General features: G+C 49.1%; 1 protein-coding gene across 1 annotated transcript in view; it reads left to right on the top strand.

Moving 5' to 3' along the window:
• PLCL2 (phospholipase C like 2) overlaps positions 1-16,213 on the top strand; it is a 211,954-nt gene that overhangs the window by 117,293 nt on the left and 78,448 nt on the right. The window contains exons 3-4 of the mRNA XM_043474804.1: positions 1,449-3,935; positions 6,296-6,499. Coding sequence (XP_043330739.1) covers positions 1,449-3,935; positions 6,296-6,499 — 2,691 coding nt within the window. The remainder of the gene's footprint in view (positions 1-1,448; positions 3,936-6,295; positions 6,500-16,213) is intronic.

Consider the following 16,213-nt stretch of genomic DNA (forward strand, 5'->3'; position numbering starts at 1 on the left):
TGTGTGATTTAAAGTTTAAGTTTAACTACCTTCTGCAAATTGCTTTTGGAAGTATAGGTAGTTGAAAAGTAAAAGTGGTTTTAAATTTCAGACTTAACGAATAGCTTAATCAGTTTTTAAAATGTAGAGGTTTTATTCAAAATAGATTCTCTCCAGAGCAGGAAAGTTAGAATGCCTTTGTATAATATTTTGCATGCTCTTTACTTTATTGCCATGAAAGTCATATAATCCCAACCTTGCTCTCTGTTTCTTATTTATGAATATAATGACTTACTGAAAATTGATCACTAATTTCACATACCTCCTGAGAGGCAGTATCAGGTTTTAGGTTTAAACTGTGAAAGATGTGGTGAGGCCATTTGAGCATTTTTTTTTTAAATAAAATAATAAAGATGTCTGTACAGGGTAAGAGCTTAAATACACAGATAGATGTGATGATCAGCTCTGGACACCCATTACATCATGCAGGAAAGTTGAGGAATGATACAAACTGCCGTAGATGTAGGTGCTGCCTGAAGTTCTCACTTGGTAGTGTTAACAGTCTGCTAATGTTAGGAGACTTGTTCTAAATACTCATCTGGCGCTTGGGAGCAGGCTTTAATAAATCGAACTCCAGAATTTTAGAAGCGCCGCCACCCGAACTCTGTCCTCCCACCCAGACTTAATATAATGGCAGAAGTAAAACCATATCTATTTGAAGTATTTAGGAGCGTGACTAATCTAATATGAGACTCTGAAGAGCCAGGAATTGCTGCTGGAACTCCAGGGTCTACTCATGTAACACATAATTTAATGGCTCATACCGAGTTTTCCAGATGCAGTCCAGACAGCTCAGTGAGTCCATGTGGTTAGGGAGTGGTTTTAAACTTTACTGTACATTCCCGTTTCCTAGAGTGATGCCTAAAATGTAAATGCCTGGGCATCAGCCCTTGGAGAGCTGGTTCCATGGGAATTCTGAGGCAAGTGGTCTTGTGAGAGCCTTTTGAGAAGCCTGGTTAGGAGAGGGGCATCCAGCCGGGTCTGCTGAGCGGCAGTGTAACCTGTGTGTGACGTGGGCCTGCACGGGCCTTAATGCCCTCTACGACCTTCTTAAACTCAGGTTCTGAACACCAAGTCCTGCTTGGTCATTTTCCCCCTGATCCCTGCAAACCATGTGGCCAATTCTGTATGCAAGCTTTTATTGTGCATTGCTTTTAAATCATGCCTCTTGACATTTACGGATTGCAATTATTCAATAATGATTTTTTTACCCGTCTGTATTAGGCTGTAAACACAGAGGCCACTTCTAAGCTTCAGAAGTGAATGAGCACCATGCATTACGGGACATACAATAGCAAATCCTAAGAGTATGAGTCTTCTCCCAAGGAAATTACGTTTCTATTGCTAGTCTGGAACACAGAAGCCTACCTTTGTGCACTTCTAATCCGCTGTGGCTTTTTCTCTCCTAGGATGGTACAAAACAGAAACGAGAGCGGAAAAAGACCGTCTCCTTCAGCAGCATGCCCACAGAGAAGAAGATCAGCAGTGCAAGTGACTGCATTAACTCCATGGTGGAGGGGTCTGAGCTCAAAAAGGTCCGCTCCAACTCTAGAATTTACCACAGGTATTTCTTGCTGGACGCTGACATGCAGAGCCTGAGGTGGGAACCATCCAAGAAGGATTCCGAGAAAGCCAAGATTGATATTAAGTCCATCAAGGAAGTGAGGACGGGGAAAAATACAGACATATTCCGCAGCAATGGCGTTTCCGACCAGATATCCGAAGACTGTGCGTTTTCCGTCATCTATGGAGAGAATTATGAGTCACTCGATTTGGTTGCCAACTCTGCAGATGTTGCAAACATCTGGGTCACGGGACTGCGGTACCTAATTTCTTATGGAAAACATACCCTTGACATGTTAGAAAGTAGCCAGGACAACATGAGGACTTCCTGGGTTTCACAGATGTTCAGTGAAACTGATGTAGATAGCCTGGGACATATAACTCTGTGCAGTGCCGTGCAGTGTATCAGGAATCTCAATCCTGGCTTAAAAACAAGCAAAATCGAGCTGAAGTTCAAAGAACTGCATAAATCCAAGGACAAAACTGGTACTGATGTCACAAAGGAGGAGTTTGTTGAGGTTTTCCATGAGCTTTGTACTAGACCTGAAATTTATTTCCTTTTAGTTCAGTTCTCAAGCAATAAAGAATTCCTTGATACCAAGGACCTGATGATGTTTCTGGAGGCAGAGCAGGGCGTGGCGCACATAAACGAGGAGATAAGCCTTGAGATTATCCACAAATACGAGCCATCCAGAGAGGGTCAGGAGAAGGGCTGGCTTTCCATAGACGGGTTCACTAACTACCTTATGTCACCCGACTGTTACATATTTGACCCAGAGCATAAGAAGGTCTGTCAGGACATGAAGCAGCCTCTGTCTCATTACTTTATAAATTCATCTCACAACACATACTTGATCGAGGATCAGTTCCGAGGCCCCTCTGATATCACAGGGTACATCCGAGCTCTTAAAATGGGTTGCCGGAGCGTGGAATTGGATGTCTGGGACGGGCCGGATAATGAGCCTGTGATTTACACGGGCCACACCATGACCTCTCAGATCGTCTTCCGCAGCGTCATCGACATCATCAACAAGTATGCCTTCTTCGCTTCCGAGTACCCGCTCATCCTGTGTTTGGAAAATCACTGTTCCATCAAACAACAGAAGGTCATGGTGCAGCACATGAAGAAGATTTTAGGAGACAAGCTGTACACAACATCACCCAACATCGAGGAATCTTACCTGCCGTCCCCAGACGTCCTGAAAGGGAAGATCCTCGTCAAAGCAAAGAAGCTGTCCTCCAGCTGCTCTGGGGTCGAGGGTGATGTCACTGACGAGGACGAGGGGGCGGAGATGTCCCAGAGGGTGGGCAAGGAGAACTCGGAGCCGCCCAACCACGTGCCTGCCAAGCGCTTCCAGCTCTGCAAAGAGCTGTCAGAGCTGGTGAGCATCTGCAAGTCCGTGCAGTTCAAGGAGTTCCAGGTGTCCTTCCAGGCTCAGAAGTACTGGGAGGTCTGCTCCTTCAACGAAGTGCTGGCCAGCAAGTATGCCAATGAGAACCCGGGCGACTTTGTCAATTACAACAAGCGCTTTCTGGCCCGGGTCTTCCCCAGTCCGATGAGGATTGACTCCAGCAACATGAACCCGCAGGATTTTTGGAAGTGCGGCTGTCAGATCGTGGCCATGAACTTCCAGACCCCGGGGCTGATGATGGACCTGAACGTGGGCTGGTTCCGGCAGAATGGGAACTGCGGCTACGTGCTGCGGCCGGCCATCATGCGGGAGGAGGTCTCCTTCTTCAGCGCCAACACCAAGGACTCGGTGCCGGGGGTCTCCCCACAGCTGCTCCACATCAAGGTCATCAGCGGGCAGAACTTCCCCAAGCCCAAAGGCTCGGGCGCCAAGGGCGACGTGGTGGACCCGTACGTGTACGTGGAGATCCACGGCATCCCGGCTGACTGCGCGGAGCAGAGGACAAGGACCGTGCACCAGAACGGGGACGCGCCCATCTTCGACGAGAGCTTCGAGTTCCAGGTCAACCTGCCCGAGCTGGCCATGGTGCGCTTCGTGGTCTTGGACGACGACTACATCGGCGACGAGTTCATCGGCCAGTATACCATCCCCTTCGAGTGCCTGCAGACGGGCTACCGCCACGTGCCACTGCAGTCGCTGACCGGGGAGATCTTGGCGCACGCCTCCCTGTTCGTGCACGTGGCCATCACCAACCGGAGAGGGGGCGGCAAGCCTCACAAGAGGGGCCTTTCGGTGCGGAAGGGAAAGAAGTCCAGGGAGTACGCGTCCCTGAGGACGCTGTGGATCAAAACTGTGGACGAGGTCTTCAAGAACGCCCAGCCCCCGATCCGGGACGCCACGGACCTCAGGGAGAACATGCAGGTAGGCCGGGCTCAGCCTCCATGGAGGCTCAGGAGGCTGTTAGAGGGTTTCAGCGAACAGCTGTGTATCTGACCTCAAGTACTTTGTGAATTCCAGTTACTTGTAAGAATGCTCACCCACTGATGTCATTTTGTTTTCCCCCATCATGGTAAATTTGCAAAAGGGCAGTTGGCCCTTCAACACGTTGATGACACTTGGGAATGAGCCTGCCTTGTTGCTGAGTCCATAGAAGGCCCTGGTCCCTGGTAGACCCTAAGCAACGGTGCCCATCTTTTCTAAAAGCGTAGGTGGGAATCTCTCCTGTTGCTGGGTATTCCTGAGCTGGAGCACTCAGACAGACCATCAAAATGAAAGGACACGGCCCCATCCTTTCTTGTGGGGTGGTCCTGCCGCGGGAATGGCAAGTCTGTAAACAGCCAGTGTCTGTCTGAGTGTTGAGCCTGCTCTTGACTCAAGCCCAGGAATCTAATTGTTTCAGTAAGAGACACATGACGCCTGTATTTATTAGACATCTAAGATAGTGACCACCTCTGGACCGCATAGCGACTAAAAGCAGTCAGTCAGGATTGTGTATGTAGTTAAGTATCGTCCACGTGTCTAGCAGGATACGCGGGCTGCCAGCGATGCAGAACAAGTCATGAGGGCTGCCACACACACACACACACACACATACATACCAGCCCCAGCACACAGACACACACACACCAGCCCCAGCACACAGACACACACACACAGACACACACACACACACCAGCCCAGCCTGTCCCAGTGTATGTCCATCCCAAAGATACGTGTGTATAAAGACATACATGTATATGTTTTAACTATTATGAGCAGAATGCCAGCAGCAAGTAAAACAAAAAGACCTGCCCGCAGCAGAGAAATGGTATCGTTTGTCTCAAAGCAAAAGCATAACAGAAATACAGAGGGTGTCTCCCTGTCTCCGAGGCTGCCATGGTCGTGGACCTCAGCTCCCGAGGCTGGTGCGGTCGTGGACCTCGGCTCCAAGCAGGCTGCAGCCACACCCGCGTGTGCGTGAAGCTGCGTGTGTCTGCACTGTGAGTGCGGTGTGCAGTCGGCACTGCGCCTGGGCCGCGGAGCCTGAGTGAGCAGGACCCCGCAGGTGCCTGTGGTTGGGGGGTGGGCACTGGGAAGGGGCTGCGGGCAGGGAGCGGGAGACGAAACGACCAGGACGACAGCAGGTGGAGAAGAAGTTAGGGGGCTCTGAGGGCCCCACAGTGCCCGCAGGAAGGACTGTCACGACCGTCAGCATCCAGGATGCTCAGCTTGATGACCGTATTTAAAGTAGCATTGATCAAACATTTCCATTTCAAACCGATGTGCTGCTCATCTCCAAGGACTGGGGCATTTGAGCGCAGAAGGCACAGGTCTGGGCGCCTCTACCCCTGCCCTCTGGGTGCCATCCTCAACCCAGGTCGGGACCCAGGCGCGCCCGGATCTCCCGTGTTTCGGTTAGAATGTGCCTGTTACGGCAGTGCAGGATCGAGAGTGTCGATCTTGTCCTGAACCGACTTCAGGTACCAGCCTGATCCCTTCGCCTGCCGGCTGCATGACCCCAGACGGACGGGAGAGGCCACAGCTGAGGCTCGGTCCCCTCGGGCCCAGTGTGGTGGTGGAGGGTCAGACGGGGCCACGTGAACATACATGCCTCCGAGCGGCACTCAGACGCCCGCTCACGGCCTTCCACAGTGCGGAAGGGCTTCCTTTCATGGGTATTTCCATGGCCCATCGCTAGTGATTAGAAATAAAGAAGGCAGGAGGAGGAGCAGTGGGACCCCTGGAGACGGGGCGATGGGCAGGGCAGGCCATGGTCCCCGGGTCTCCCGCCTGAAACTGCAGCTTCCCCGAAGTCCCTCTAGCTTTGGAACCAGTGGGTGTGAACAGGTGAGAGGGACTCGGGTTCCTGCCTGCCAGATGTTCCTCTCCTTTTTGGATGGCTGGCCTACTTGATACTTAGTTGAAGCCTGATTCCATTTTTTTCTCATCTTTTAGAAAGCAGAAGCCATTGTTTTGTTTATTTGCTTGTAATTGCATATCAACATTTGCACTGCTGTGAACTTTGATCTGAAAAGCAGCTTTGCCCTTCAAAAGAATTTAACTTGTTTGCCTTTTCTGCCCTTTGGATAAATTGGTGTTACAAATGCCTATGTCTGCGTTTACTTTGGAAAATAGCCCTTTTTCCCCAGGATAAAATAATCATTAACCACGTCTGTTGTAACACTAACTCATAACTGCCGAGCCAGTCAGGACCAGGATAACCAGGTGTGTCGAGGACAGCATCCCTGGGAAACTCAGCCCCTGGTGAATTACAGCGCGCCTTCTTTCTTCCCACTGAGCAGAACGCAGTGGTGTCCTTCAAGGAGCTGTGTGGCCTCTCCTCCGTGGCCAACCTCATGCAGTGCATGCTGGCTGTGTCTCCCCGCTTCCTGGGACCTGATAACACGCCCCTGGTGGTCCTGAACCTCAGCGAGCAGTACCCCACCATGGAGCTGCAGGGGATCGTGCCCGAGGTGCTGAAGAAGATTGTGACGACTTACGACATGGTGAGTGGCTCCTCCCACTTTCAGGGTGCCCCGGGGGAGAGGGGCGTCTTGGGCCAGTACCCCTGATGTGCTCAGGAGTTCTGGCTAAGGACTTACCTTTACCTGTGCTGGAAGCCTGACTCTCCCAACCTTGCTGCGTTTGAAAGACTTCAGAGTTTCGTTGTTGCTGTTTTAGAAAGCAGGATTCAGACACATGCCTCCATTGGATCAAATAGTAGTCAGCTTTTCAGGAATACATCTGAATTGCTTTCTAAAGCATACATGATTTTCGACACACATAGAGTAAGGATTTTTAAAAAATCTTTCCCTACAGTCAGCCATTGATTCACCCATATTTTGTTTTCATTTTTCAAACTGGCAGAGGTGAGAAAGTTAACTTTTTTTCTAAAATGCCTTTTAAATACCCTCAGAGGCAGGTGTTTCCACCATGTGCCTGGACCGTGCAATGCCCTCCCCCTTGACTGCAGCCCCCGCAGTGCCCATGATTGGTAATCAGCTAGCGTCAGTGAGGAATCCTCAGGACACCTAGAATGCTGCATTTTTGCACTTGAGGTCTGTCTTGCATTTTCTTAATCGCATCCCGCTCTCGCAGTCCTTTTTGATTGATTGTAACTCTGAAGGAGGTGTGGGCGGGTGAGCACCGCCCCTTGGAGCTCAGTGTAGCTGCAGCTATCTGAACCCCTGCATGCGCCAGCAGTGAGGGTTGAGGGTGGGGTGGGACACTCCCCTCCCAGATGGGCGAGGCTGCCACTTGTGCTCAGAGATCACAGGCCTCACCCACCCCACCTCCACCCTCGAAGTGGGCGTTCAGACCACAAGACAGGAGGCTGCTTCTGCTGTAGGCTGCTGTGGTCTGAGACGGATCGGGAGAGGCTGCGTGAAGTTTAACAGAAATGTTTGCTTGCTGTTCCATAAGTGGATCAGAAAGCAGCAACTCACAGGACTTGATACAATTTGAAGAAAAGACAAAAAGGCTTTCGATCAGCATTTCCCCACACCGTGTGCTGAGGAGCCTTGGTTTCTTAGGATGTTAATGTTTCCCCAGGGAGAAAGGATTCCGTGTTGAAATAATTTAGGGAAATACTGGTTTGAGTGAAATCAATCAGATGTCCTCTCTGCGGGACTCCGTCGGGCCCTTTGTTTGCTGGCAGTGGCCTTCCAAAGGCTGATGGGCGTAGCGTGCCCTGTTTCAGGCATTGAGTTGACCGTGGGGTACTATTTCCTAAAGCAAAAGTTTGGGAAGTATTTTTGTTTTTGATCTTCTTCACTTGACCTTATTCACTGAAGTCTTTGGGTGAATAAGCTTTGGAAGTGCAAATCAGAACAATGCAGTATTTTTTTTTCCTTTCCCCAGTTTTGTTGAGAAATAATTGACTCTCCTATGTAAGTGTAAGGTGTGCTGCCTGATGGTTTGATTCGCACATGTTGTGAAATGATTACAATGGGCTCAGCGAACATCCGTCTCCTCAAATAGATACAATTTTAAAAATAAAGAAGGGAAAAAAAACTTTTCTTGTGATGAGAGCTCTTAGTTTTCTCTCTTGACAAGTTTCCTGAGTATCAGTCATCTTGTACATTTCATTCCCAGGACGTCTTTGTCTTGTAGCTGGAAACGTCTGCCCTTTGACTGTTCTCCTCCGATTCTCAGTTCTCCACTTCTGGTAACCACAAGCCCCATCTCTTTTTCCATCAGTTTGTTTTTGTTTCTGTTTTACTTTCCACATATAAGAGAGATCATACAGCATTTGTCTTTCTCTGACTTATTTACACGTAGCATAATACCTTCAAGGTTCATCTGTGTTGTAGCAAATGGTAGGATTGCTTCATTTTTTTATGACTAATATATATATATAATACATGTGTATGCATATATATGTATGTCTCACAGCTCCTTTATCTATTGATAGACACTTAGGTTGTATCCATGTCTTGGCTGTTGTAAATAATGCTGCTGTGAACATGGGGTGCAGATATCTTTTTGAGTTAGTACTTTCATTTCCTTTGGATATGTTCCAAGAAGTGGAATTGCTGGATCCTATGGTAGTTCTATTTTTCATGCTTTGAGGATCTTCCTTGCCTTTTTCCCTAGGAAACTGTACCAATTTACATTCCCACCAATAATAAGAATGCAGTGTTTTAAACAGCTCATCAGTTCACTAGCTTAAGAAAAAAAGTGGCGTTTGAGGCCGATGCTTGCTATTTCCTGCTTTTTCCAGCTTAGAGTTCATGGTGACGTCAGATAAATAAGGACCGAACTGTGGACACTGCAGGCACGCTGCGGGGAGTGGCAGTCACCCCCAGACAGGAGGCTGGTGGGGCAGAAGTGTCTGTAGACTTCAGTGGGTCGGGGGTGGGGACGCTCTGTGCTGGGTGCTGGAGCGGCCACAGGCATGAACATATATGGCCCCTGTCCTCAGGGAGCCGTCCTGTCTGCTAGGATGGCAGTTGGAGAGAAAAGCATAAGAAGCTCATGCTGAGATTCCTTTGAGGGGAAAAGGGAAAGATAGGAAAAATGGAGAAGTCTAAAGAACCCTTCCATGCAGCGACTCAGGCTGCCTGGTTAGTTTTATGAGAAGCCCAAAGAAGTCGCTGATATCTGTAAATGCTTTTAAAACTTAAGCCACAAGTAGAATTGTTAGCTGCCTTGCAGATCTGTGTCGTTGACCAGCATCTAAGAGGACTTACCCGCTCGGGTGTCTCACGGGCCACACGGGACCGTTTCTTCCTGGTAACCTTTTGAACAGGACCTTCCTGAGAGTGGGCTGCGATGCCCCAGGGAGGCGAGAGCTGAGCCAGGGTTGGTACCAGGACCTGGTCCAGGCTGAGTGCAGAGCAGGAGGGATCCTGGTGAGGTTGACATAGCACCCACCGCGGTACTTGGAACAGGAGTTGCTCAGTGCCCCTTACTTCCCCACCCCACCCTCTCCCTGGGCTGGTGGATGAATACACGTATTATGTAATTCTAATTTGCTGGTGACTTTATAATTGTGTTGTTGCAGAAATGATAAGACAATTAGCTTGCTTGAATTTTTAAAGTTGTGCAATTAGTCTTACATAATGTTTAAATATCTGGGCTGTGTTATACCCCTAGTTTTAGTGATTTGTTCTATTTTTAATTCCACCTGGTAAACTAAGCCATAAAGTATCTAACTTAAATTAAAATTTTTATAATTTGCATTTAAAAATTGTCACATTGTTATAGCAACAGTATAGCTCTTATAATATTTTATAGTCCATTTATTGGTGACTTAATTACTTCTCACCTTGTGACAGTTAATTTATTAAAGCTACCTAAAGAACAGATGAAATATCCATGGGAAATGTAGTAAGGTCTTGGATAGCCTCTATTTTTGTAATGTTATATTGAGCTTAACCCAAAATTAGCCTTGGAAATAAGATCTTATTTCATTTTGCTGACTTCCCATTTATAGTCTGAGGACTCCAGATAAGATCTTATTTCCTTCTGTTGACTTCCCCTTTATAGTTTGAAGACTCCAAGTGCAGGTGTAGTTGGAGAAATGCTCCCTGCCCCCGCTGAGTCCTGCATTACTGTGCGTCTGTGCCCTGGAGGTGCCCCCAGTGAGGATGGGCTGGTGGTATCACCTGGGGCTGCTTGAATATGTACTTAAGCTCTCAAGATAGTGATCACTTTGCTGTGTGTAAACTCTCATGAATGAACTAGGGTGGCTGAAACGTCCCCATCTGTGAAAAAGGAGAGGCAGGGAAGGGGCTGACCATGCACTTGTGGGCAGTGTGGAGGTGGGAAGGAGGCACACAGCCTGCCTGCTCACCTCTGGTCCCAGCGTGATTATGAATAGCTCTCCCTTTAACCCTTACAGTTGTCCCTGTTTAGATAATCAGTTGTGTGATAACCCTGCCCATGGACCCCAGAGTGTTCTAAGGGCCCTTGTGATTCCCACCAACAGACAAGTCTTCAGAATGGTCCAGATCGTGTTTGTCTTACCCTATTTGTAGATCCTCCTTGGGTCCTGAAAGTGGCGAGGTTTGAGGCTGGGACCTCACTCGGGAAGGTGGGTGTCAAAGTCGCTCGGGAGCAGAGGAAGAAGTCAAGCTCAGACAGCTTCTTAAACCAGGCAGATGGGCTAGAAATAAGGAGGGGCTTGTCCGGAGAGTGGGAGCAGCCATGTGGTCACAGCAAGGGGGATTTTCTTCCTGGGAGGAGGTTACAGCTTAGTGGAAGAGAGTACGTGTATCCATAGATAGTGAGAGGAGAGATGCTAGATATTTTTAAATAGGTAAATAAATTATTTTGAAAAGACTCATTTGAAAAGACTCTGATGTTGGGAAAGATTGAAGGCTGGAGGAGAAGGGGATGACACTGGATGTGATGGTTGGATGGCATCACCGACTCAATGGACATGAGTTTGAATAAGCTCTGGGAGTTGGTGATGGACAGGGAGGCCTGGTGTGCTGCAGTCCATAGGGTCACAGAGAGTCAGACATGACTGAGTGACTGAACTGAAATAAATTATCTGGATGTTCGTGAGAGAGAAAGGTCAGTTTAAAGTTTAGGGCCTGGAAAGGCTTCAAGGAAACACTGGCCTTTGAGCTCGACCTTTACAAGTGAGTCAGACATCGGCAGGTGAAAGTAAGAAAGAAGACAGTTGCAGGCGGGTTCACAGGGTGAAACACGCTCAGGAATGGGAAGCACCTGTCCTGGGAAACTGACGCGTGGGCCGGGGGAGTTCCTGCACATGTTTGAGCAATCAGGGGCCATGCTCAGAGTCAGGATTTGGGGCTGTGAGAGGGCTGGGTGAGGGGGAGCTCAGAGGTCACCTGCCTTTATTGTGCAGATGAGAAAATGGAAACACAGGGGTGCATCCGGCTAACATCAGAACCAGCTTTAGGGCCCAGCTTGTCTCCTTGTCCAGTTTGTCCCCCATAGTCCAGATGAGGAAAATGAGCCGTGTGTGTGGTTTGTAGATGAATGATGAGTCTGCTCATAAAGCCCAAATAGCTCCAATAATCATGATCTGAAATGGTTCATGTGGGGCTCTTGAAGTCCCAGCTACCTTATTTCTGATTCTTGTTCCCTCATGAAGGCAGAGAACAATTCGTCTTGTGTACCTTGGTGTATTTTTTTTTTTTTAGTATTTATTTATTTTATTTTTGACTATCAGATTGCACCATTGGGGCTTCTCTCTAGTTGTGGCTCACAGCACATGGACTTAGTTGCCACATAGCATGTGGGATCTTAGTTCCCCAACCAGGGATTGAACCCAGGTCCCCTGCTTGGGAAGGTAGATTCTTAACCACTGCACCCCCAGAGAAGTCCCTTGGTGTATGTTAAAAGGCAGCTTCGATGAGCTTAAAATAAGGAGGACTGTGTTCAGTAGATTAAGTTCCACTCAAAGGAATCCAATGACAAGTATATCTTTTATATTCTTACTTCAGAAAACAGAAAATTTAAAGATTTTACTCAGTGCCTATGTAAATGAACTTGAATGCATCACCTGCTGAGAATTAAATATCATGGTTGAACTTGTTCTTTCGTGGGTTTAAAGGCTGGGTTGAAGAAGATCAGGATTATGTAACCTGAGTAAGAAACTCTGGTGAGCGCGTGGGTCCTCCATGATACCCAGCGCTCCTGGAATGGTCCCCCCAGGGTTTAGGACATCTCCCCTCTCCCATCGATGTGACTTCATTCATCACCATTTTATGCCAAAACGATGTTTACCATCCCTTTAATGTTGATGAAAGTACCGATTCAGCTCCCTAACTCTTATTGCTTATTTGTTTCAGATTCACCAACTACTTTCTGCTTAATTTTTTTTTTAATTGAGATCTGTACTAATACATAGAGACCAAGATGTCAGCATTCTTCCTCAACAGAAAACATTGGAAGTTTAAACATTTTGTGAAGAGTTACATGAAAAGAAAGTTCTCATTACAATTTTTTCATTGGTCTTTGAGGGCTGTATTCTGAGGGAAATAAACTGGATACAGAAAGGCAAGCCCTGTAGAATTCCACATATATGAGGTATCTAAAGTAGTCAAGTGCCTAAAATCATAGAGACTAGAATGGTCATTGTCAGGGTCTAGGAGGAGAGGGAAATGGGACATTATTAATTACCAGGCATGAAACTTTAGTTCCGTGAGATGGAAAAGCCATCTCACTGAAGACCTGTGTACCACCTGTGCCTCTGGTCAGCGGTAGTGTGTTATCCACGGAGCGAGTTAAGAGGGTAGAGCTCATGTTAAGTGTCCTCATCACACAAACATTTTTTAAAGAAAAAGATGTTTTTCCTGATTTTGCTGCCATGTTTCTGCACTCTGGAATATGCTTCAGTCATTGTTGTTAAACTGATGATGAAGTCCTGGGGAATGAGAGGAGAGAAGGGGAAAACGGAGAGGAGAGGACGCCCTGCTCTGTCAGAGACAGTGCGGTTGTTGACGCTCAGCAGTGGACTAGCAGGCTGCCATCTGCTCGGAGATACCCATGAATTCATTCCTGTCAGTGCAGTTCCTTTGTCTCCACTTTCTGTTTTAAGTTAATTTGTTTCTATCTTTTAAAGCTCTGCAAAAATCCTGATTTTAATTGCCTTCACGCTTAATTAAGAAAGCACTCTCTGGGGAATCCATTTATCCAGTAGAGAACAGTATTTTTTTAGTGTTTAAAAAAAAAAAAGAACAAGATGCTTTGTCTAAGAGCATGTTTGCTCACTGTGAATATTTTTACCTAAGTTATAAGTAGTCCCTTCTACCTCATGGCTTTGCATATTTCTTAGATAAAGCAAGGTCCTTTAAATAAAAGACGTGAAGAGTTTTTTCCTTACACAAACAAGCCACCATCAAGCGTGCTCTGCGGTGTGTTGTTGGTATGGTTTCCTGTATTTGGTCTGGCCACTGCCTGACGCAGGGAAGAGAGAAATCACACTTCATGATCGATGGAACCAGCCCATCTGGACCAAGCAGAGATGATCTGTAATAAGGTTACTATTGATCCCCTTCTCCTCTGTGGCTCCTTTTATCACACTTCTGCCTCAGAACTTGACATTAAAGCATCTTTTAATTGGTGGTGTCAACTCTCCCAACTTTTATAACTGTGGAAAAACAGAACATTATGCCTTAGGCTAAGACTCCACTAAAAAGAGGGTGGGGGGAAAGATTAGGGGAAAGGTGGATATACCCTGCTACCAGGGAAGAGCAGAAACCCGGAGGCTCTAGTTTAATTCAGAGGAGGAGGTCTAGCCACTGAGGCTTCCAGTTTCCAGAAGCAGTTTCTCTGGAATCATCAGAACCCTATGGCTGACCTCCTTCACAGCGATGGCCAAGCCCGCGGGAAGGGAAGATGTTTCAAGGTTGGACATGCGGATGGCATTCCCCATCCCATCCGATCAGACGCAGAGGCTGCCCTCAGCCTCCAGGAGCAGAGAGACCGAGAAGCCTCGAGAAGATGGCGCTTCACTGGGAGCGGATGGTGGTGATCGCACGACCGCGTCTCTCGTCCGCTTTTCTCGTTTCCAGCGTCTCCACCGAAACCCTCGACGGACGCCTATGTAGACGTGTTCCTAAACACACACATGCAGACCCCAGACACTCAGTGAGAGCGACTGGGGAAAAGGAGCCTTGTAGAGGCTGGCCGCTGCCTCAGAAGCGCCTTCCATGGCAGCAGCGTTTCCCGGTGTCGTGTGATGCCCAGCCCGTCCGTCCGGGAGGACACACCTTTACGCACTCCCTCAGCTCGTAGACTGCTGTCTCCAGCCGGGAAGTGGTAAACAGGCCCGAGCGGCCCGGTGTTCCCGGCTGCACCGCAGGTCTGGCCTCCTGTTCCCTAGTGGCCCCGGGCAGTGGCCCCGTGTCGGCAGGCGAGACGCAGGAGCCTGCGGCTGGATTTCCTGTGAGCCAGCACCGGGTTGGCGGCTGCGGGACGGTGGCTGAGACCAAGCCCTGGAGGGGTCGCCTCTGGCTTCTCCATTAGCACCTTGCTGCTGCTTTTCAGAGACCAAACAAGCTTGTTTGTGTGTGTACTGGTTGCCCTGGGTCTTCATTGCTGCCTGAGGGTTTTCTCTAGTTGGGGCAAACAGGGGCTGTTCTCTAGGAGTGTGCAGGCTTCGCCTTGGGGCGGCCTCTCTTTTTGGGGAACACGGGCTCTGCGGCAGGCAGGCTTCAGTAGTTGTGGCCCATGGGCTTCGTTGCCCCAGGGCATGTGGGATCCTCCTGGACCAGGGATCGAACCCACGTCCCTGGCACTGGCAGGCAGATTCTTCACCACTGGACCACCAGAGAAGTCCCAGATTGCTAATTTCTTGAACACTTTATTTCACTGAATCTAGCCGGAAATGCATATAAAATATATCTGAGACCTGAAGCTCCAGAAAATGGAACTATTTTCAAGCGTTCGCGTTATGCAGAAGAACACTACGAGATTTTTGGTAAAATTAAGATCGCTGGAGCACAGTGGTCCTTTCACTTCATGTGAAGGAGCAGTTCCTGTGTCCGCATCAGATTCTCCTCTGAATACGGGATTTTGCTCTGGTACTGTGCCTTCAGCATTTATTCTTGGCAAATACATCCTCTTTTTGACAAGAAATAGGAGGAGACCAAAAAAGGAGGCTGAAGATGCCTCCTTACGTTTTTCTGCTGAGTACTTCCATCAGAGACCCACCGGGACCTCTCTCGAAGAGCCTGTGTCTCCAGAATCCCGCACGCCCTCGATCAGTAACAGACGTGGTTTTCTTGGCCTGGCGCCGGTGCGGCTGCAGCCTGTTGAGGCTGGGAAACGCGCGGGCCTCCTTACCCTGGTGTGTTCCCCCGGCTTTCTGCCGCCATTGGGCTCTGAGGAAACAGGACTGGATAAGCTTCCGGGGCGTCACTCCTTCAGGCCTTCGCGCCTCCTGCCTGTGCGGAGGAGGACGGCGGCCCACGTCCGCAGCTCCGAGCGAGGAGACGCGGCCTCCCCGGCCCTCTGAGGAGCAGACCGCGGTCCTCAGAGCGAGGGGACGCGGCCTCCCCGGCTCTCTGAGGGGCAGGCGGCCATCCGTCTGTTTAGCTCCCCTTGCTGAACCTGGGCCATCAGTTCACTGATCCGCTTTGGCGTGTCATCGCTCAGCCCCGCGGTTAAACTGCCGGGTCTCTCAGACTCTTGCCCGCAGCTCCTCTGAGAGGCGATGTTGGTTGGGGAGGAGCGGCGGCCAAGGCTCTGCCCGCTCTGAAGCCGGTCCTCCCGGGCGCACCACCCTGCGGTGCCCTTGGGGCTGGTCCCTGCGTCCCGGGGTCTCCTGGCTCCGTCCCGGGTCCGCAGGGCTCCAGAGGCAGCTCCCCGAGTCCCCGCGTCCAGCCCTGGGCAGTGGGAGGGCGTTTCCTCTCCTGTGAGGCTGGTGGTCTGGGATCCGCATGGGTTGTGCCTTGCAATGTTAGATTAATCTAGAAAAGAGTTTCTTCTTGACAAATCCTGACTTTCAATTCTGTCGTTTCGGTGGGAACACAAATGAAAATCTAATTTGGCCTTCAGAACAGAGAAGTGTCTCTGTTTTTACGAGATAGCTGTTTTTTTCTTGTTTTCTTTTCACCCAGCCTCTGAAACTCACTGTTTGAGTAGATGGAAAGCCCCCAGGGCAAATGATTTATAACCTATGGCAGTGCGTCTGGGAGAAAGACAGCCTGCGTTCTCCCCTTACACCTCCCCTGCGGTCCCCACGCGGCTCCAGCCACACACATCACCTCCTGGATGCCCAGAAAGACAGACCTCCC

Source organism: Cervus canadensis, chromosome 7, assembly GCF_019320065.1.
Source record: "Cervus canadensis isolate Bull #8, Minnesota chromosome 7, ASM1932006v1, whole genome shotgun sequence".
NCBI lineage: Eukaryota > Metazoa > Chordata > Mammalia > Artiodactyla > Cervidae > Cervus > Cervus canadensis.